Raw genomic sequence first — 22,099 nt, forward strand, 5'->3', positions numbered from 1 at the left:
AAATAGACGTAATTTACACTCGGTTCACAGGATCTCTCCACACCTCCTGCTGCAGCAAGTCTGTCCACGTTTAACCTGACACACAGCAAGGCAATGTCAAACCGAGGCAGTATCTGCGAGCTGTAAAGCATTGGGCTGAATGAACATCCCACTACAAAACATGCATATGCATATTCAAAAGGAACACAGTATCATGTGCCAGGCTCAACAAAACCATGCAGTCCTAGTATGGTTTACAGAGCTTCTTATAGTCAAAAAAGGCTGAGGCCTTTAAACAGACCCACAACAGCTTGAAGCAGCAATTATGACTCAACGATCACATGCCAAGAGCAGCATGACCACCAAGACGTGCCATGTCAACTTGTGGGTACTGGCTGTCCTCGTTCTACTGCCATCACAGACTGTTGTCCAGCTACGGGTTACTAGAGGGCAGTGCCCTTAGGTAGAGATGATGTCACTCTGATCTTAGTTATGTAATCAACCAGATGGATTCTTAGAGAGGCAGGAAAACATACAAAATCACGCCCTTACATCTTCTGTAGCCATAGCCAGGTAGGTGGAAAGACTGACACCAACAATCTATTTACAGTAGCATTAATAATTTTTATTAAGAAAAACAGTGTTTAATAAATAAATTAAGTGATGCAAAAATATAATGCTTATAAAATGTTGGAACTGCCTGAGCATCGGTTTGATCTAATTATTTTACAAGTTTAATTCCATTGTGATAAACTTGAGTGTTTTATTGGAAAAAACAAACAAAAAATGATTTTGAATAATCTAGCACCTCTGATATCAGTGTTAAACTGCCCAAGATTTTGAAAAAGTAAAAAATGTAACATGTAAACAACAAATGGGTTTGTTTGCATTCTTTTATTCAATATAAATATAATTTATATTAATTTATCATTTTATTACACTAAAAAAGTTTCTAATCCATTTACAATGTCTGCCTATCACTCATTGATTTTACCAATTGTGAGGGCAGTCAAAAGAAACAGTTATGAAGAAGGTCTGTCTATTTAGATGTTAAAACCTAGTATTTGTCAGGGCAAGAGCCAAAACAAACTGAATTTGCACAGTCTATCTTGTTAAATAGTGCATTGACTGCATGAAAATTTTAGGACCCAGTGCTTTCAAATATGTAAAATAAAAGATCAAATTTTCAAACAGATTTTCAGAAATGTGTCAATTCCAAAATTGAAAAGATAAAATGACTATAATTTGTCATAGCAGGTTTGCCTCGCTCTTCAGTTATCTGTCAGCGCAGCTACAAGCCTCACGTCCAATCGGGTCAGTCTGTCAGTGTCCTGTGCACCAGATCAAATATCGTGGGAACATTCGCTTGCAATTAAAAACCGCAATCCTCACTTCAAAATAAAAAAAAAAGGTCTGGAAACATGACAGAAACTGTTTTTTTTTTGAAAAAGGATAGAACATAATGTAGGACATGAAGAAAGGTTGCAGTGCACTAGCGGACGAAGAGGAAGGTGAGGCCCGCGATGCCCACTCCAGCTGCCGCAAACAGAGCCGCCTTCATGGACGACTCCTGGCTCACATCCCTCGAGCTGCGGAAAAACTTGCAGAATCCCTCCTACACAGGAGACAAAGCAGAGACAGTGATTACAGACAGCAGCTTGGGAGAGGAAAAAGATCCCCCCTCGATCCAAACCTAAAACAGGACCAAAGGGGGAAAAAAAAATAAAAAGCCACGCAGCCATCTCAATTACATCTCGGAGCAATGCCTGTGTTGTGCATCCTTCCATCCAGCTTGTGTTGTGGAAATTGATATCAATATATCCATCAACGCTTCATACTTAAGAGCTACTGTAATTAAAGCTCCTTCGCCCGACTCTTCAACACCAGTCTTTAAATCAGCCACTTGGTGACGTCAGGCTGAATTCAAACCCTGAGAGAAAGGATGCAAACTATTTTCCAGGGAAGAAAAAAAAAAAAAAAAACAGAAAACATGTTTGGACGAGGAGGGTGGGATGGGGGTGGCGGTGACTGTGGTGTCAGGATTACACACAGTGGATAAAATCATCGTGGTTTGTGTAGCGTTTCTTCAGGGCATTCAGTGGTCTAGTTGTTTCATATGACTATGTTAAAGGGCTGGGGTAGTTCTCAGTAGATCTCAGCAGTAAAACAGTGCACTTATTTGAGCTGCTCACATTTTAAATGACAAAGAGACTCCACAGCAAAAGCAAGGGAAACTGCATCATTAATAACTAGTAACACTTTTCTATATGAAGAATGAATCTGCAGCCACACAAGCAGCCTGAATGTGCATATTTCTTTTGAATTGTGTTGATATGAAATGTAAAATCTGACCCTCAGTATGCTGCGCCATATTCATGCATTAGGTTACCGTATTGTTTCAGGACTAAAACCAGCTTTCTTGACTCCTGTGCTGTATGGACATTTCTGTGTACACACCAAAACTGAAACGAAAGCTGAAGTGAAATCATGCTCCACCACGTTTCTGTGTGACGCAGCTGAGAGGTTCTGTGCGGGCTGAAATGAGCCAGGTGGAGAGCGTTCACCCTCCCCTTCCGGGACCCTAGCCCCTTCCTTCGTCACAGGGGTAATGCACTTGAGCCGCCGCGGCCAAGAATAAAGGCACCTACGGCTGCAATGACGCTTTTGTTCTGAGCACAATGCCCTCTGTGGAAGACTGTGACCCACAGCTGCTGGGGGGTGCTCCTGTGATCACTCACCAGCAAGGACACGGATTTTGCACAAGTTGCAAAGATAAAAAAGCACCAGACTGCACTTCATCACGTTATCTGGACATTTGTGTGCACTGCTTTACCCGTTCCTTTTATTTCAGCCATAACTAATAGTGCAAGCTGAGAGAATGAGCAACTTGCACTCCCGGCTGAGCATGGTATTATTAGTGTCAGTTTATCATGAATATGGCTGCAGCCCTGTATTTGGAACTATGGACAGGAAGGATATTACGGGCCTGCTTTTTACGATATCATTTTGTAAACAGAGGTACTTTCCAAAGCTTTTTAAATCAAGCCAACCTCAGGGGTGCAAACATGATGTGTACTTCTGAGAACAGTTTTCAACAGTGAGGCATATTCTAGTCATTCTTCTTGAAACGAACTTTAAAAAACAACAGGGGAAATTTGCACATTTACTGGGAAAACACTTTTAACTAATGAATGTAGTATATCAGTTAAACTGCTTTAGAATTATGTTACCATTTTCTTTCACAATGACTCACAGTGGAAAGGCTTTTCCCTGAACATCAGTTTGACTACACCAAACACATTCCTAAAATTACTTTGTACCTCCCTGTAATTTTAAAATAGGCAACATTACCACAAAAAAAGAACTCCAAATGAATGGTTCCATTTATGACACAAGGCTTTCTTCCACAGTGGAACTGTGGCAGATTTGAAGAGAGAAATAACACAGACTTTCTTATTTCTGAGATAAGGTCATTGAATAAGTTACCATCTAGAGGAAATGCCCATAATTTGTGACTAATTGAATTGTGCAGTACTATAAAGTGTGCATTTTTAATGTACTAAGTGGAGCACAACCACATCACAACCTTCAGCCTCCTGAGATACAACACTTGCAATGTACACTTGTAATTGCACTACTATTTGTAGAATGATCACACTTCAAGATTAAATGAATTCATTCACACCTACCCAGCCCTCATTTTGCACAAGCCACTCTCGCTGTTCGCCTGCAAGGTAGTCAGCTATAGTCTCCGCTAGTCTTTTGCAGCAGTCCTTATCCGTTCCTTGGGAATACAGTTCTCTCGCCAACACTCCGGTGAAACTGAAGACGGACACGACCCTTCCCCAGTTTAATGTTCCATCTCCTACCATCTCCTCCATCACCTTCTTCAAGCTCGCGCTGGGGTCGGACCCGCAGGAGGTCAGGAACATTTGTATGAGAGATTCGAATCTGGACTGATACCGCTGCTCCATTTCCTTGCCGAGGTGTCGCATCGCTTCGGCCTGCTCGCTGGGAGGCGCCTGTTGGTTTCCAACGCAGAAGGCCGTGTAATCTTCTGCCACCCTCAAGGTCTCTTGCCACAACCAACAGTGCATTTTCTGTGAAGCAACAGAAAAAAAAATATGTTCAATTGCGGGCAGCGGCTGGTGTCCTAGAAATGCCACTGCCCTTCACCTGACGTGTTACATCGCCCCCGCATCCACTGGCTCACCCTCTGAATGTCTCCCGCAATAACAACGGCTTACCGCTAGAGGGAAATAGTCACGAAAAGTAGTCGCAGTCGTTGAACGCCGCAATGTCATAAAGCGCTCAAAGCGGGATCTTAGCCCAATGTGCCTATATCTTCTAGAAATGCGACACAATTATTCAGAATTACTCCAATTATGTCAATGGTTACAATATTAGTTACAGAGCCTGTCGCAAAAATCTACTCAGAAACGTAATCTGCTCAAATTTAGAGCGATGAACAATGCTTAAATTACCATTTTGTCTGTGATGCAGTTTTAAATTATTTGGTTAGCTGTTTTCCACAAATCTATGCACAGCCCTAACCATTTCTCGCATCTGAAAGAAAACTTTACCCTCCCACTGCCAGCCAATCTTGCTAGCTATAGATTTCCATTTGAAAAGTTCATTGTTATGACTTTCTAGAGAGCCAATATATTTTGCTCATTAGACATATCTTCATATTTATTTAGGTAATGAATCATTTACACAGATGCTAGATAACCAGACACAATATGTCTGCATTTTTTAATTCACGCACACTCTCCTTAAAAATTCAGATACCAGACAATGGGAAGCCATTTAAATATCAGCATTAACTCGCTAAAAGCAAAAATATTTCTGTGTCTAGCTACCATTGCAGACTTTTGTTACCTGGTTGGCTAGCTACCCTAGAAACCACAAATATGCAGGCTAACGTAATGACTAATTGAAAAGACATGCGGATTCCTATTTCCAGCCCAATGGGAGCAGCCAGCTATCATCTTAGCTAGGTATGGTCCCGAAATATCACGAAAAGCGGAACATACAAAATAAAATAGTGAACCAATGTGTGATAAAACACCGGAAAATTATGTTCACGGTGAATTTACATCCGTGTGATATTCGATACAGCCAGGTAGGAACTAGTACGGTTTCATCTGTCAATGAACTGAGACACAAAGAACGGATTGGCTTGGCTAACATGGCATGGCACAAAAGACCTTGTCACAAAGTAGCCCAGCCAGCCAGCTAACGTTAGTAGTTTGAATATAACATTTGTCTTCATAGATCTGTATGCAGTAAGTTACATGGCATAGATATAGCTAACTGATTTTTCCTCCGCTAAACTGCACATTAAAGACGAACGCTTTTGCAATAAACGAAACGCTTACCCTCCCAGCGATGTCAGCCCTCTCTCTTCCTACGGATTTGGGAAAAGAGACGTTTTTAACAAAATCCACTTCCTGTGTTCTTCCGGACTGCTCCCAGCCCCTCCAATACGTCACAGAATGTTCATGGTGCTTCCCCCAGCGCTCCCTGACGTAGCCCAGCCCTTGCCCTTCAGTTTCCTTTATGTTAATGCAACTGAGCGCCTATGTACGCAGGGTAATAAAAGTCCACCGTGTCTGTTTTGGCATTCCCCAGCCCAAACGAAGTCAACTGTTCGGCTTTCATTGTAACCACTATTATTGCAGGAAAACTGAATAATTTAAGATTCATACTGAATACAATGAATGCAGAGCCAGTGAAAGACAAAATCACAAGTTCTTTCTTTTCCAAGTTATGGGCTGACATAAAACTAGCTCCTACATAATCGAATAATTATTTGTCATGCTTTACTCACAAAAGGTATTTATACACTTTACCCTTTACTTGTGAAATAAAGTTAGCTTCATGTCTGATGGATAAAACCTGAGTTAAGTACCTTAAACAGCGTGCCTTCGCCACTAGAGAATGAGGACTGCCGCCAGAATTTGCCGACTTGAACCCAAGGAAAGGCTCGTCTCTTGTCCTCTTTCGGAGAAAATTTAGGCTACATCAACTTGTTTTAACATATATTAAACGTAAGCTTTATATAAACTGCAAATGACGCTGGTAAGCGTGTGGGATAACAAAGGGTACACGCTTAAAACGAAACGCAGCCCATTTACAATTGTATTTTAGCAAATACCGAAATATTAAACCGGTAATCCGGATTTAAAAACCACTCCAGCCGTGCCGCTTTAATACATTTACCTTTCCTGTGATCATCCAAAATGTGTACTCAATCCTCCCGGAGGTCAATGAATTAATTCCTGGTTTTCCCTCCGTCAGCTCTGGGCTTTTTAGCTTTTCTGGAGAAGTCTGCCCAGTGCCTTTGCGGCAACGAGGTGGTAAAATTCACTCAGAAAATAACTGTATATAGGCTAAACAAACGAACTTTTAAAACAGAATGCATAATACATAGGCAGGTACAGTAACCATCCATTTGTTTGATTTCACTTTTAACCTGACCAGCTTGTCTTTATGCATTTACTTTTAAACCCATTTTAGTTGCTGTTGGAGACAATAAATAAAACTGTTAAAAATATGATATACAAGATGATAAAATGTTATTCAATGAACAAAAACATGAAAACAATAATTTAAAATACCATTTATTTGACATAGGTGATGTAAAGTGAGAATACAGTAGTTCCACTATTATAACTGATTATATCTAAACCCCTAACAAGGACAAATTGCAATAACTGAACAATACTGCAAACGTTTTGAAGGACAGCTACAGGCAATAGTTTCTATTGTGTGGTGACAGAGTATTGCACATTGAACCAATTTAGAGTAACAGGCATAAAGTCTCCATTGTTCTAGGCAAATCTAATCATTCAAACAAGCAATCTGAATTCTACAACAGTCCAATTCTGAAAAGAATCAGTTGGGCCTAGCACAATGGTTGTTGAAATTAAACAGGGGAGTGCTAAACTCATGCACTGGATCATTTTTAGGAACGTGTATCTCCTACATTCATCCACCTCAGGACGAGGTCGTATTACGGAATCCTTCTGCTAGTGTACATGCTACCGGTATCTCAATAAATAATAACCATAGTAATACCTGTTGGAAAGATTTTTCATCAGGTATTTCAGCCAAATGACTAGACAGAATGCCTACACACTGCATACACGCTGCCAAAACGTTTATCCACACAGCAGATCCAGAATGGGTCTCCTATGACTAACTGCACATACAGTGTGTTGGCGGTCCCTTTGTTATTAATGCTTCTCATGACAGACCTGGTGCCTGACAACGATACTAGAAACATGCATGTCTTTCTTTTTGTCTTCATTATAACTGAAATCTCCAATAAGAGAGAAAAGCTTCCTTTATGTTATTGTTGTTTCCCTCTTGCCATAAAACCCTAACCAAACATAATAATTTACAATTTTGTACAGCAACTACTGGTATTCTACAACTGCTCTTTACTTCAGACCCCTATAAATGCAGTAATCGTCAGTCAATGATTGCTTCTGGCCTTTAAAAACACGATAAAAGTAATAACCATCCTACGTTGATAAATTAACAGCACGAATTAAAAATAGATACATATGATTTATACAGCCATATTACATGTGATCTTACTCCAATCAGTGAGAATACAGAGAGAAGCTCCTGTACACAGACATAAATACCTGTACATAGGTGAGAGACACAGAGCACTATTGTTGTGAAGCGACAGAATTAACACACAGAAAGGAGTGTACTTTTACGATGTCGACCAGTGTGTGTTCAGTCCTGGGATTGGTGCGTGTGCATGTATGATTAAATGACAGCCTGTCTCTTCTATAAGGTGGAACTCTTCTGCACGTACAGTGATGCTCCAATGATCTGTGCTATGCCTGTACAGTGATACACATCCTGGATGACTGATATGGAATCCATCCGGTCCAGATCCCTGTCCGCAATAAAGCTGCTCAGGCCCAGATCTGGAAGGACACAGAACAGCACACTGTTAAGTGAGAAAATATTCTGAAGGAAAACCAAATAAAAAAAGCTCCAAATTCAGAGCGAAATGAAAACAGAGAAAGGAAGGGCTCTAGTCTTGCTTCCCCCCACCCCCTGAATGTTCCTACATGGGCATGGCTGCAACCACAACAACACAACGGTTCTGCAATGAATACGCGTTCACCCCCATTCATCATCGCCGCTGGCACCGTGCAGGATTTCCCGAGAGAACCACCGGCAAAACCCCCCGCCCACAGCCGGCGGCCTTGAGGCCGGCAAATCCCATTACCGTTCCCTTACCCTCAGAGTGTGGTCCCAGGATCCGGAGCAGAAGGCCGTCCCGTCCGGTGAGACGCGCAGGGTGCTGACGCGGTTCTCGTGGCCAAAAAGGATGGACACCCTGGTCCCCTTCAGCACGTCCCACACGTTGATGGTGTAGTCGTTGTACCCACCGAACAGAAGGCGGCCTGAGTGAAAAAAAAAAAAAAAACAGACAGAACAGATGTTTCACCACACACGCATAATACACAGCTATTAACTTAAAAAGGCCATAAATTCTATGGACAAAATCACAGTGCTTTCATTTTATTTTCCCTTTTGTCTTTTTTCCTGTCCTAAATATATGACAAAATTCTATGTTAGCAGGTCCCATAAGAAGATTGAAAAATTTTATAAAATTCCAGGCGCTGCTGGTAATTTCCAAAATTATATGTTTTGAATTCCCCTTCCAGCTTCCATTTGATCTTCCTTATCACAGCCTTTGAGTTTTATATGACACCCTCATAAATCTCAGTCACTCTAGCTGGGCTTCAATCACATTCATTATTCTTTTGAAAAGCTTTGCACAGCAAGCACTTTATCTTAGCTCACACACGGTAAGTGAAAGTTACGGTGCATTTCAACACCTACTCTCACCTACCTACTCACCTACTCTCTTGGAGGTTTTTACGTTAACCTATTCTGTTTGGAGATGAAGGACAGCAAGAATGAAAAAAATGAGTGCAGCATAAACTCAAGAGTGCCAGCTGGAATTGTGCTCATTCATTTTTTTAACGAGGGGAAATGAAAGTTAGACGGCCATTAAAATCGGTTCTCTCTTCCTGACCACCATATTGTTGCCGATGGGTCCTTCTCCCGCGCAATCTTTCAGGTCACTCTGATGGCCTGTAATGGGGAACGCAGTCAAAGTTAAACTGTCAGGAGGAAGTGCTGCTTCTGCCAAAGGCTTTGCTTTGAAACAGCACACACAGAGCCATGCATTTAAAAGCGCTTGGCACACAGACAACTAAGTAATGGGGCCATGATTCCTGTCAGAGCAGGATAAAGACATATTCCATCATCACTATCAGCAGCAATTAAAGGATGACCTTTTCATTATACAGCCGTGGAATCTGTGCTGCTGATCAGAATGTCAAACTAAGAGACATTAAAGAGGAGAGGGGGAAGTGAGACACACCTCATTCCAGAACTGCAGCCTAAACTGGTTCAGTTGATTTGTCTTCTAAGGGTAATATGCATGGGACAGTAACAAGATCTCAAACTGCAGCACAACCTGTTTTAAGACAATTTTCATCCCTCGTTCCACTTCTTGAATCCTTCTGTTTACATTTTAAATTGTGATCAATTTGGTTTGGACATTTAGTGCACAATTATTTCCTTCTACAGCTACACTATAATCCTTCAATAGGTTGAGCTGGGTGACAGTTATCGCTGCATTGTTGGTAGTGCAGCCGAATAATTAGACTTAGTAAACAAACGGAGGCAGCGTTTGAGGGGTGACAATACTTGTCAGTGAACACGCACTATTTTAGGAGCAGGTGAGGAGGACGTGTAGCTTTGGAGCAGGCCAGGTGACGTGGATCAGTGCACAATCAGCTGACGCCTGGACTTTGAGCGATGTGTTTTTGAGTGCTACGTTGGAAGAGTCATCCTCGGTCCGGTTTGGTGTTTTGTGTCTGGAAGCATGTTCAGGCATGCTTGCGCCCTCATGACGGATGACTGACACGCTTGCATGGAGGGCGTGGACAGACGGTGCCGCCGTTTCAACCTGAGACCCTCTAATGTCCTCCTCTAATTTTAGACAGGCATGAAGTCAGTCACTGTATTTGGGAGCACGACTGTATTTCCACAGGGCCTCAACAACATATCCTGTGGCCACAATATGATTCTCAACCTTTAGCTCAACAAATCATAAAGAGCTCCATCTATGTTCATCTAATGAATGAAAAGAAATCTTTTTCTGGTCCTGCAAAATCTTGTGGATTTGATGTCTCCGCTGGATAATCAGGATTCAAAATTTTGTCAGTGTAACCCTTACCACTGAGAGAGAAGTCCACACTGGAAACTCCAAATATGATGCTCTCTTTGGAGTAGATTGCCACTTCTCTGTCTGCTCTCAGGTCAAAGAGACGGCACTAAAAAAGAGAACTTCATTTTTAGGGAACAGATGCAGGCACTGAAAAATGACAAAAATGACGTACTGGTCCTCTGATCGGTGATCATCTGATCGGATATATATTTAGAAGCACAATTCTTCTTTTTTTTAAATGACCTTGTTTCATTTGTGAGTGAGTCTGAAGATGCTGAAGAACGGCACTTTCTATGAGGGTCTAAATGGCTAATTGATCTGTCTCCTAATCTGTTCAGAAACCGTAAACAACCAAGAAATGCTTAATAAAGTTAATGATCTTTTAAGGATGACGCTAGTATAAGATAACTGTGTCACGTGTGAAAAGCTACACAATAAATCAATCCTCTCTCTGATGAGCGCACTCATTACAGGACAGAAGGTAAAAGGTGGCGTCACCTTTTTTCTCAGTCCGGTAGGGGAAACCCACTGTTAGTTGACAAACACATTAAACATTAAGATAAGGAAGGAAATTAACTCACAGTCGCATCGTCCGAGCCAGATGCAAAAGCATCTCCACTGGGATAGTACCTAGTGCCATAAGGAAACAGAGATAATCACACACCAAACCTGCCTCAGCCTGGACTGAGCACTTCTCAAGTCTGCTGCTTTTCTTACCGGTTTATGCTGGGCTACACTTTATGGCCTGCCTCATGCTGGCAAAGCTCCACCGCCTATTCAGCAAACTCACCTGACACTGTTAATGTCTGACTCGTGAGTTTCAAATGACTGGATGCACTGCCCGGAGCGCATGTCCCAAACGTTGGCCTTCTTGTCACAGCCCTGCAGGACATAAAGGGAGTTCGCTCGATCTCTTCGACCAACACGCAGCACAGCAAAGCCAGGGGTACATGGGCATTTGGATGCAGGAAAATGAGACGTCACACTATGGCTGCATCCGAATACTCATACTTCCATACTATATAGTACGCAAAAAGCAGTACGTTACAATCCGTAGGGTGTCCGAATATTTAGTAGGCATTTAATAGTAGTCGTACGGTACCCGGATGACCTACTACATCCGAAGTATGCAAAACGTACTACACTACGCTATCCCATAAGTCAGCTGGAGCTGAATAACTGAAGAAGAAGAATTCCCCAGGAGAAAAGATAAAGAAGGTGGTGGTGTAGTCAACTTGGTTAAGCTAACAAATCAATTGGCTTGTTACGTAACATTAGCTTTTCGTTTTACCTCAGGTTGACAGTCAGCTAAGTAAAGCAGACTGATTTTTAAAACATGTAAACATTTAAACATCTGGGTCAAAGGACAAGTAAGATGGCGGCAGAGTACGTCCGAATTGTGTTCTTACTATTCGCTCGCATACTCAATAGTACATACTACAGTAACGGTCGGGTAGTACGTTCTTAACCTAAGTTAGTGCATACTGAGTATTCGGATGCAGCCTATGATTTATGGAATAATCACTGGAACAGAAAGAAGAGAAGGTCCTTACCCCTGAGACAAAGGTGTTGCCTGTCTCTGAGGGGGCCAGGTCAAGGCAGAGGACGTCGGCGGCATGGCCGTGGAAACTCTGCAGCAGCTGCCCACTCTCCACGTCCCACAGGGCGCACGTCCCATCTCCGCTGGACGTCAGGATCTGAAACGCGAACACACACATAACACGAAATGGGCTTTATCACACACACACACGTGTAGGGAAACACCAGCTTGGATTGGTATTTTGCCTCTTCCCTGGATGACACTGAAACCGTATAAGCATCTCTAATTGTAGCACACCCAATGAGGATTAGCACATAGGCCTGTTTTAAAAGTCATGTCTGGTGCTTATATTGCCCTCTTGTGGTTGACTGGAGAAGTTCCATACTCTGTAAGTGGGAGGGGAATGTTTCAGTTCCCCTTGCCTCATACACAATGAGTAACAATGTGCATTGAAAGTAAACAGTTTTGTTCTGATTCACATAACAAAAAATCCAAACAGGTGAATTTACATTACCGCAAACACTAAATTTGGATATTTATAGATTTACTGGAAAACCACGGCAGATGCTATACAGTAAGAAGTGAAAGTTCTCTGCGAAGTGTCTGCTTCCGGTACACACACCCCCCCCATAAACCACTGCCTTGGGTTGATTCTTGATTTCAAAACAGAAACGAGATCGCAACCATGACGCACAACACTGTATAGGTCTATGACAGGTTGTGGAACAAGGTAATAACCAGCACCCTGAGATTTTCCACCTCGTCCCCCGCTGCTCAAAGAAACACAAGTAATACACACCTACAGATGGAAACAGGTGTTTGTGGGCTTTAGACTGTGTGGTGCAAATGACTGTCCTTGGGAAATTCATCTCTGGGTGTTTAGCCAGGTGATGATCCAGCACAGTGCCCTGACCCAAGCAACAGTACAAAACATGCAGTGCTATGGGTATGATTCAGCGCTGTGTGGCCATATCCCAACCTTTTCCTTCCAGCCAATTAGGACTGATTTCCTGTGAACAGTTAATTAAATCAAGCCCCAACCCCCAAACGCACGCCCCCCACTTCAGCATCACAGAAGCCTGCGGATACATCCCAGTGGATACAGAATTGTCATGGCAACTTCAGAGATCAGCACAAGGCGGATGTAACGGCTGAGAGTGGGAAAGGTCTGGGGAAGGCTCCGTGTACACGGGAGTATCTCACAGCCCACAACAGCTAATTGGATTAGAAAAATCCAGGGCACTGGCAGCTCTAGTGCATTTTTCTGGCCATGCTTGGCCTTCTAATATCCTTCAGTTCTTTCTTGCAGATGTCTCTATAGTATTTTCAATGATCCTTGTCTTTTCCACCACTTTCACTTTTAGGTTAGTTTGGAGTGAGTATTCCCACCAATCCACGCCTACACAGTTAGTGACATGGGAAGATGAAAAAGGAAGTGTTCAAAAGGCACAAAAATTGGTTTGTGGCTTTAAATGCACAGTACTTTCTACAAGCTGACATTACAGTCAAACAGGACTATAACCACATATTGTTTGTAATGCTTGAATTAATGAATTGCATTCAAAACAATGCAATGCATGACCTGACTTACAATACAAGAGATGTTTTTTAATGTTGAGGTTCACAATCCAAGCCAAAGAGATGACAAAAATTCCTGCTACAATCTGCACACGCAGTCATGACAGAGACTTCAGCCATCCTTCAGATAACGGCTGCTTGGAGTCTATAAATAGGCACGCGCTGGTAGGCCATCACACACGACTCCACTGCAGCTTCAAATGGGGACAGCTTGATGATTGTGAATTATTTAAAAGCACAGAGATCTCTTCCTCCGGCATTTTTAAATTAGTGTTTGCTTTCTTTTAGGAGGCTTATGTGGGCTTTCTGTGGGAAGACTCAATATCACTGCCTTCTTGGAGGGATTTTTATTTGTTTAATAGGTCTCAAACAAAGCACGATCAGATGTCAAGGTACTGCCACTACACCTACATTCAGGATCACAAATTAGAAATACAAGCTAGCGCCTGGAACTGTTGATGACCATTGGGAAAACACCTCTTCTTTTATTTAATACAGACAGTCATTGAATAGGTGCTTTGGGGAAGGTGGGTGGTTCCGCTCGGCAGTCTCCGTCAAGCCTCACCTGCATGTCGGAGTTGGTGAAGCTGCAAGCAGACAAGTAGTTGGTGTGCATGGCAACAGACTTCTTCTTGGCCGCCAGGTTCTCATTCTTGTCCAGGGACAGGGGGTACACTGAGCACTTGTTGTCCAAACCCCTGAGAGAGCAAAGGACCGATGACAACAAAGTGGGGTTCATTATTTCTCTCCTCTTTATATCTAGTCCTTACACTTCAGTTGGTGTCAGAAGGGTTTAAAATACAAAAATCTGTGACTTAATAGTAACCTCTTTTGTACCGCATTCATTTGATCCTGATCAAAGCTGCACAGGGCGGTCTGTTAAGAGCCTGCTAATGGAACAAGGCTTTCCCTGAAATCAGGAGTCCAGAGGGAGGGCTGAGTAGGTTTAGCCATTAGAGAGGCTTCTTTATGCAAAGCTGGTGGTAATCTGGCCTGTGCTGGCGGGGCCCTGCACTGGGTGGGGCAGGGGGGTTGGTGTGGGGTTGGTTGGGGACTCACCCACAGGCCACTGCACAGCCAGAGGGGGCATAGGCGCACGCCATCACCCATGTGCAGGGCATGGTCACCGCATGCTCCTGGAAAACACAAAATCATACACACACACACATACACATACACACAGTGGGTTAGGTCTGCATTTTCTCATGTGAGAGACAGTTCTGTGCAAATGCAATGGACAGGTTTAATACTGAAAACCACACTTATTAGCAACAAGAACATTTTTTTTACTTTAATAATTTCTGTACTTGTTTGCGAGGGCAATGCTGATGTTACACTATGCAGATCTAGCTAAAATGATGAATGTCAATGCTGAATATCAAGAATACTGAAAAATAACAACACACAACTGCTTATAGCTGTAGTGTTAAATTATAATTTCCCACTCATAGACATTGACTAGTTTGACCAGTTTACCTTATTAGTTGTGAATGCATCCCACACAATCACTTTTCCATCCTGCAAGAAAAAATATTGTTATTGGGAAAATTGAATTTCTAATGGAGAGAGACAAGATCCAGATGTTAGATGGTCATTATCTCTGTGAGAATGAACTTAAGCCTTGTGGTCCTTTTTCTCCATAATAAACCACAACACATTTGAATAATGAAAGACTGAAAATCAAATACTATGGAGTATGCTTTTCCTCAACGTACATCTTTACATGAGCTAACGTTTTACATTTACATTTATTTATTTAGCAGACGCTTTTATCCAAAGCGACTTACAAAAGTGCATACAGCAAGTATAGCGACATTTTTATTTCACAATCTCTCAAGCTTCTCTGATAACCAGTACTGAAGACAGAAATCAAACCTGTTTCTGGTTTTAGTTTGGACTTTGGAGTATATCAGTATATCTAGCAACATTGGAATGCAGGTAAGATCAAAATTTTTCACTGATCATTATTTATACAGGGTATTATATTAAGTACACAAATTATCTGAGATAAGCTTTTATTTTTCTGACATCATTAAAAGAGAAAGAGAAAGTGAAAATGATTGTAATTACCAAGTAATGTTTTTTCTAACTCATTATGTTTTGGGCTAAATTTACTGACAGCGGACAGGTGAGATCATATTCATGTTTTATGATTAAAAAAAAAAACAACAAAACGACCATCGAGCCAGCCAGGAGTCGAACCTAGAATCTTCTGATCCGTAGTCAGACGCGTTATCCATTGCGCCACTGGCCCTCTGGGAAAACCAACACCGAGGTTAATCGTTTCGTAAACGGGATTACGTAAATATATTCAGAAATCAGAACCGTGGACAGAGACGATGTATCCTACCTAAAGAATGAATGTAAAACGCAACGCGAGACTGAGATAGCGTCACAGCACATTAATGGTCGACTTTGGATTTTTAAAGTATATCTAACTGTGCATATCACAGTGAATATGTTATGAAAGAGAGGATGAAAATGATTCAAATTCGAGATTGACGTTGTAACTGGCTAGTTCGGTTTTTAACTATTAACCTAATTTTCAGTTTAGCTGAGTTCATGATCGGGACATGTTGAAGTCAAATGATGTTTCCTTGACGCTGATTTCAGTGTCATGAAAACAGAAAAAGCAATGAACCAGCCACGAGGCGAAGCTGGAAGGTTATGCTTCCTGGTCATACGCGTCAGCCATTGCGCCTTACACCCATCCACACCAGTACTTAATTCGGTCGTTTCAAAGGACAGCGTATTTGAAATTGATCACATTCAGGGTCCTAAATGTAACAAGCGTATACAATAAACGCGAAACAAACGCCAGACACAGCTAAGCACACTTATGATTTCACAGCGATGCTTAAATTAACGTCATATCTAGCTATATAAGGATGGATATGACATCATACTGTTTTCCTGACGGTGTATTTGATTCACATAGCATGTTTCATCCGACTAACTATGCGTTCAGGTGATAGGTAGCTACGCTAAATTTACTATAATTTAGAGGTGTAATTCTGTATTCCATTATGCCGATGTCAGTAAAACGACCAACGAGCCAGCCAGGAGTCGAACCTAGAATCTTCTGATCCGTAGTCAGACGCGTTATCCATTGCGCCACTGGCCCGTCCAAAGGCAACACTTTTACCTTAAATCAATGTGGACAGGTTCTCCAGGAGATTAAAGTGAGATAAAACAGGATGTCCCACTGAATTAAAAAGGGCCTCAGTTCTTGTTGATGGACCATTTTTGGTGAGCACGTGAGGGACGGGACTGCTCGCTCTCAGTAAGCCCTGCAACCATTCCCCTCCTCTTACCTGAGAGGAGCTGACGATCCTTCTCTTGTCTTTGCACCAGTCCATGCACAAAACTTTATTTCCATGGCCTTTCAGCGTTCGCCTTGTCTTCATGACAAACTGCCCCAGCGCCTCCACCTTCTCTGCCACCTGATGCACTGTAAGGGGTATGGACATGGTTCAACATTAGGACAACCTGAACCTCTGCACCAACACAGATGTTCATTCTGTTTGTATGCGGTTTCAAAGACAGCACATTCGGCCTATAGTGTTTGCATTATTATACTTATATTGGTATTACTGAAGTTTAAATAAAATCGAAGGGTCATTTCAGTACAATATATTTCTTACTGAGGTTGTAACAGATTTAAAAAGCTATCTGTACACCCACCCTGGTGAGTCTCCTGTAAGGACACGTAAGGACACGATCCCTGTGTGCTCATTTGAATAATGGTTAAATGCCCATCCCTCTTGTGTTTACTATCCACAGAGAGTACAGATTCGAAGAATTCTAAAAACACAATCCTTTCGGTAACCATACCACTCACCCGGTTTAACCGTCACTGTTGCCCACTTTTCTACCCTTTGAAGTAGTCAGATTAAATTTAATATGCACGAATTAATCGCAGCGATATAGCTAGCGATATATCCAACCAGCTTTCTTGGCACTAATACAAGCGTTCATCCCGTTTTGAAAATAAAAGACGAGTTGCCGGTCTTCGTGAATCACAGCATTGTTATGATCCGACACCATTTGTTCGTGTCAAAGCTGCCACATACACACATCGTCGAATGCACTATTACCGAGGTCGGTTAATGTTTTCATCCCTGCTGCCTCCATGATTACAGTCGCCAGCAGCTCGCAGGGATGTGATTTGCGAGGCCCCTTCCATCCCCAGTACTCACGTTCCACATCGTGCAATTTGGCCCTCTCCTCCTCCAGCCTCGTCTTCAGAAGCTCCGACTCCGTCTTCAGCGTGGCCAGGGTCTCGTTTGGCGCTAGCGCCTGACAAGCCATCTTTTGGAGAAAAGGGAGGCGAGAGGAATGTGGCGTTTTGTCGCGGTCAGTTCTAGCCTGCCTGTGAAACGGCTCTGCCTTGAGCTCGCAGCTGATGCAGCTGCAGTGACGTCACACAGAAGATGCTCCTTTTCAATAACATTCAAGGCAAGTGCCTGAGTACTGCTCGGGAATTAGGTATTTAAAATGCAATTAAAATGATGCTTTCCTGATTCCCCGCGTAGTCGGGCATTAAATTCAGGTCTAATCAAAATGAATTTGTTGTTTATATTGAAAATCTACTAGTGACTATAGTTTTCTTGGTTGAAGATTCTTCCATGCTCGCGAAGGCATCCTTGGTATACATTCTGAAGATGCACCTCCCCTGGGCATTCGGCATTTGCCATATGACGTAGTGATGTTTGGAGAAACTTCTTGAAAATATGAAGGCAAATAAATGGGAGAGCTGTGTGGTACTGTGATGGCATTCATAAAATAACATCCCCTGACCCAGAGCTCTTATTGGTGTAGGGGTATATTCGGCTAGGGAAGGCATGTGTCGGCTGTCAGAACGCTAGCACTCTGGACCTCTTCCTAAAGGCGTGTGATAAGAAGTAGCTTTCTGGGCCATCTAATGCACTGCTGGCGTGTCAGATTAGAGCTGGTTGTATTCTGTTGTTAGCCTGAAAGCAGTCAAGCACTTCAGCGTTTATCACTGCCCTAGTTCATAATAACATTATATAAAAATTAGTTCACGGTGGGAAAACGACATACGAGGGTTTCACAATAGCCTCATAAAACAAAATAAGCAATCAGAAAACTTGACGGCGTATATTAACTACAGGAAACGTCTTTAATTAATATTAATAGTTCGTGCTGTTTTATGGAGAATATAACTATGGAAACAATTGCTTCGTGATGTTTGACAGATTTCTGTAGCAAGGTTGTTTTAACAATTTAGCCCCAGTGGTCATTAGTTAACTAGCTAACTTGAGCCACTGTTACAGCAAGTCGTCAAACGTCATTTGTTACGTCGTTAACTACCACGTTAACGTTTCCAGGGCACAGAATAAATTATGTCATGTGGCTAGATCGTATCTACACAAAGCTACTTAGCTAACTAACAACGTTAACAGAAAATGATAATGTCTGACTGAACGTCAACCAAGTCAGACAAAAATGGAAACAGACCTTCAGTCAAAGGTAGGCAAAACATCGTGTACATCCTGCTTTGGATTATGGGATGGGTGTTAATATAATATTAATATGTTTTCTTGATTTTAGCCCCCCATATTCAAACAAAGTTATTGTTTTAACATATAAGAAAATATGTATCACTATTATGTACACCGTTAAGAAGAAAACCATCTGTTACTAGCAAGAAAATGAACAGCAGGTGTAAGAAAAATCGTTATTAGTATGAAAATAGATGAAATAAGTTTGAATATAATGCGTAAGAAGAACACTACCGTCACTAGTGAGGACATAATTACCACTACTGAAATGGCAGGTACCTCGTTCCTGGTTTACTTAATCAGTGACATCTGGCGATTACATATTAAATGGCTTGCTATAGATTGTAGCTTTATACACATTATTTAAGGGCGCTTTTCTCAGTAACATTACTTTTGCGTGTTATCCATTGCAGTCTATGGTCCTTAGAGAACGCAAGGGAAAACGATGATGTAAAAGTTACGAGCCAGCCAGGAGTCGAACCTAGAATCTTCTGATCCGTAGTCAGACGCGTTATCCATTGCGCCACTGGCCCGCACTCTCAGCATAAAGTGAAAGTGAGTTAAAATGTAACTCGATGGGAGTTATGGTGTCAATGATGGGAGTTAATGCAAAATATGGATGTTTGCCTACCCTGTCTCCTTTATCACTTTGTAAATAGCTAGCTATGTTTTCAGCAACCCAGTTAGAGCAGACTTCTTTCTTGTCAGAACACATAGCCTAGCCAGCCAGCAACCTGTTTGCAAGTCAGTTTATTTCATGAGCTAGCCAGCGGCAATAGTACCTACCATCGTGCAACATCCTCTCGAATTTCCTGGTAATAAAGACGTTAACATTGATGTAGCGACCAAATGGTTGCAATTAGCTACCAATCAGCATCTTCGTTAACAAATGGTTGAACGTTACTGTAACTATACTAATGCAACTAGTGATTGAAACGATCTTTACTGTATATATGAGTTGGCTACCTGTAAAAAAATAGATGAATTGTTTTGTATTTTAGCGAAATATAAACAATTGATAACTTGTTGTATATTGATTGTATATTTATCCGTTGATACTGATATATAACAACACTTGTGAGAAAAGTTGATTTTGAAGTGCTAGCTGTTTAACATTTCATGACCTTTCACAGTACAGTAGGCTATTCAGTGTTGTGATGCTGTGTTGTGGAGGGGGTGACAAGGCAGGCACTTACCATCTCCACACACAAGGAGCAATAGTTGATAGGTTCATTCTTCAGGTAAATGTTCATCAGAGGCTTGGTTATGGAGCAGTTGTCACATGAGCCGAAAGTTACGGCTAAGAAAGTTTGGTCACACATCTTGGGGGGTGGTCACGCCTTGTTCTGAAATGGGAAGAAGACCCCCTGAATAAAGCAGACCAAAAGCCCCAACCCAGTGGAATAGACACTCTCTCCACTCCAGCGTTCAAAAACATTTGTAGAACCCAGAATGGTGCAGATATAATGCATATGATCTGCAAATATAAAGCATAAGGCTTCAAGGCCTTCAAACAGTGACTTCGATTCAAATGTTTTGAACCAATCAACAGACACTAACCATTGTATTTGAAAGGTATTTCAATGTCATTTTGTGCTGTTTGTAATACAGATTTGTGCACAAACCCCACTCATCCCACAAACAACTACAGTATGCTACCCCCTCTCCACCCACTTCGCTGTCAGCACCCTGTGGCCCGTTAGCTGACAGCTGCATACAGGATAAGTGGTGTGTAATCTCCCCACACAGCCTGGTTGGGATCACGCCCTCACAACACAAGCAAAAGAGTCAAGCTCCTATTTTGGGGAATCCCACTTACATCATGAATTCTTACCCCTCAGTTCATATGTCAGATCACCAGAATATGATTCAATATTTTACTGCCATCTACTATTTAATCACTTCTGTATGAGTGACATCACCTTTCTTCTGGTATACTTAGATGCATGTGATGACTGAGGCAAATGTCATCGAAACTCTAAAAATGAAACAATTCCTTCATGAAGGGCAATGAGTACAAGCATACTGACACAAGGAGGTATTAAATTTGATCCACTGTTTTCTTCAGGCATTTCATTTGTTGCCCTTTGTACTTTAGGCGCTACATCAAAACGATCTAAAAATAGATGCTAGGTTCAGTTATCTTCTTTCTACAGCTCTATGCAGTGAATACAGACCATTTCGTTTAACTAAAACAATCTGAAATTGAACGGAAATGCACTAAACTGCTCATACATTTTTCAATAATATTCAGTATGAAAGACCCAATAATATATTTCAACATGCCAGATTAAAAGCCCTAGTCTTATCAAGTGTCAAACATTCAATATGGGTTAAATTAACCAAAACTTCAGTAACAGTACTCCAATTCAAATCAGACAGAGCTACACACTCAAAGATAAATAATAAAATGAATCCCATACCTTACAAGAGATGCTTTTGTGTGTCTACACTCACAGAAGACTGTGTTGTGTCTTAAGGGAAAGAAGATTGAACCTTTGGGACTGAACAGTAAGCTTCTTACAGTGGCATTAAAGTTTCTGCATCCACTTGGTTCTACCTGCTGGTAATAGGGTCACTGAAATAGCATCTTGTCATACGAGCGAAAGCATGTCAGGTGTACTGCTGCTTACGTATTCACCTTCAAATACTTCAGCTGAAATACCATGACAGCCATTGTATTACCACAGAGACTGTCCATTACAGTTTATTCAGCTGCAGTGAACTTACAGAATTTAATGTTGGAAGTACAGTAGATTTATGGCAACACAGTATCAATCAGGAATTTTATTTTATTAATTGCTACAGAAAATAAAATACAGTGTAAGGCACACAAGAAAATTGTTGGTACATCAAATGGTAGTTCTTAAAAAATCAAAATGTAATAATTGTATACATTTAAAGATAAATTAATTCTTTGGTATAGAGACATACTGGAATGATTTAGTAGTGTGAAATACTTAGTTATAATTATAAGTTATAATTAATGATTATTTAAACATCACATTAAAAATGTTAATCACTTTTTAATAAGTCTGTACATCTAATATTTACATCAATGTGCTTTACTGTATGGTGGGTGTTACCTTGGAAAAATTTGGAAAAAAATAAGATATGTAACCTAGTCAGCCAAATGGTTTTTGTGCAAATGTGTTCACCTCAGACACATTCACACACTTCTGAATGTGTGTTTAACAA

The 22,099-nt window shown here is 41.5% G+C and overlaps 2 protein-coding genes and 3 non-coding genes across 5 annotated transcripts; all 5 read right to left on the reverse strand.

Moving 5' to 3' along the window:
• Window positions 1-816: 816 nt before the first annotated feature.
• Window positions 817-5,480, reverse strand: LOC118788037 (anti-apoptotic protein NR13-like). The gene is made up of 3 exons (XM_036543870.1): window positions 5,361-5,480; window positions 3,669-4,079; window positions 817-1,594 (listed from the first exon to the last, which is right to left on the reverse strand). Exons 2-3 carry the CDS (start codon window positions 4,074-4,076, stop codon window positions 1,472-1,474), a joined length of 531 nt encoding a protein of 176 aa, XP_036399763.1. The 5' UTR covers window positions 4,077-4,079; window positions 5,361-5,480; the 3' UTR covers window positions 817-1,471.
• A 1,109-nt stretch (window positions 5,481-6,589) lies between these two features.
• LOC118788050 (guanine nucleotide-binding protein subunit beta-5a-like) lies at window positions 6,590-18,028 on the reverse strand. The gene is made up of 11 exons (XM_036543887.1): window positions 17,576-18,028; window positions 16,691-16,827; window positions 14,853-14,894; window positions 14,436-14,512; window positions 13,942-14,074; window positions 11,812-11,955; window positions 11,049-11,140; window positions 10,840-10,888; window positions 10,268-10,364; window positions 8,251-8,417; window positions 6,590-7,931 (listed from the first exon to the last, which is right to left on the reverse strand). Exons 1-11 carry the CDS (start codon window positions 17,685-17,687, stop codon window positions 7,920-7,922), a joined length of 1,062 nt encoding a protein of 353 aa, XP_036399780.1. The 5' UTR covers window positions 17,688-18,028; the 3' UTR covers window positions 6,590-7,919.
• Window positions 15,558-15,630, reverse strand: trnar-acg. Its single transcript has one exon. It is a non-coding gene; the product is annotated as a tRNA-Arg (tRNA).
• Window positions 16,428-16,500, reverse strand: trnar-acg. Its single transcript has one exon. It is a non-coding gene; the product is annotated as a tRNA-Arg (tRNA).
• Window positions 18,029-19,361: 1,333 nt separating the features above from the next.
• On the reverse strand, window positions 19,362-19,434 carry trnar-acg. Its single transcript has one exon. It is a non-coding gene; the product is annotated as a tRNA-Arg (tRNA).
• Between the last annotated feature and the right edge of the window lie 2,665 nt (window positions 19,435-22,099).

The sequence above is a fragment of the Megalops cyprinoides genome, chromosome 13, assembly GCF_013368585.1.
Source record: "Megalops cyprinoides isolate fMegCyp1 chromosome 13, fMegCyp1.pri, whole genome shotgun sequence".
Lineage (NCBI taxonomy): Eukaryota > Metazoa > Chordata > Actinopteri > Elopiformes > Megalopidae > Megalops > Megalops cyprinoides.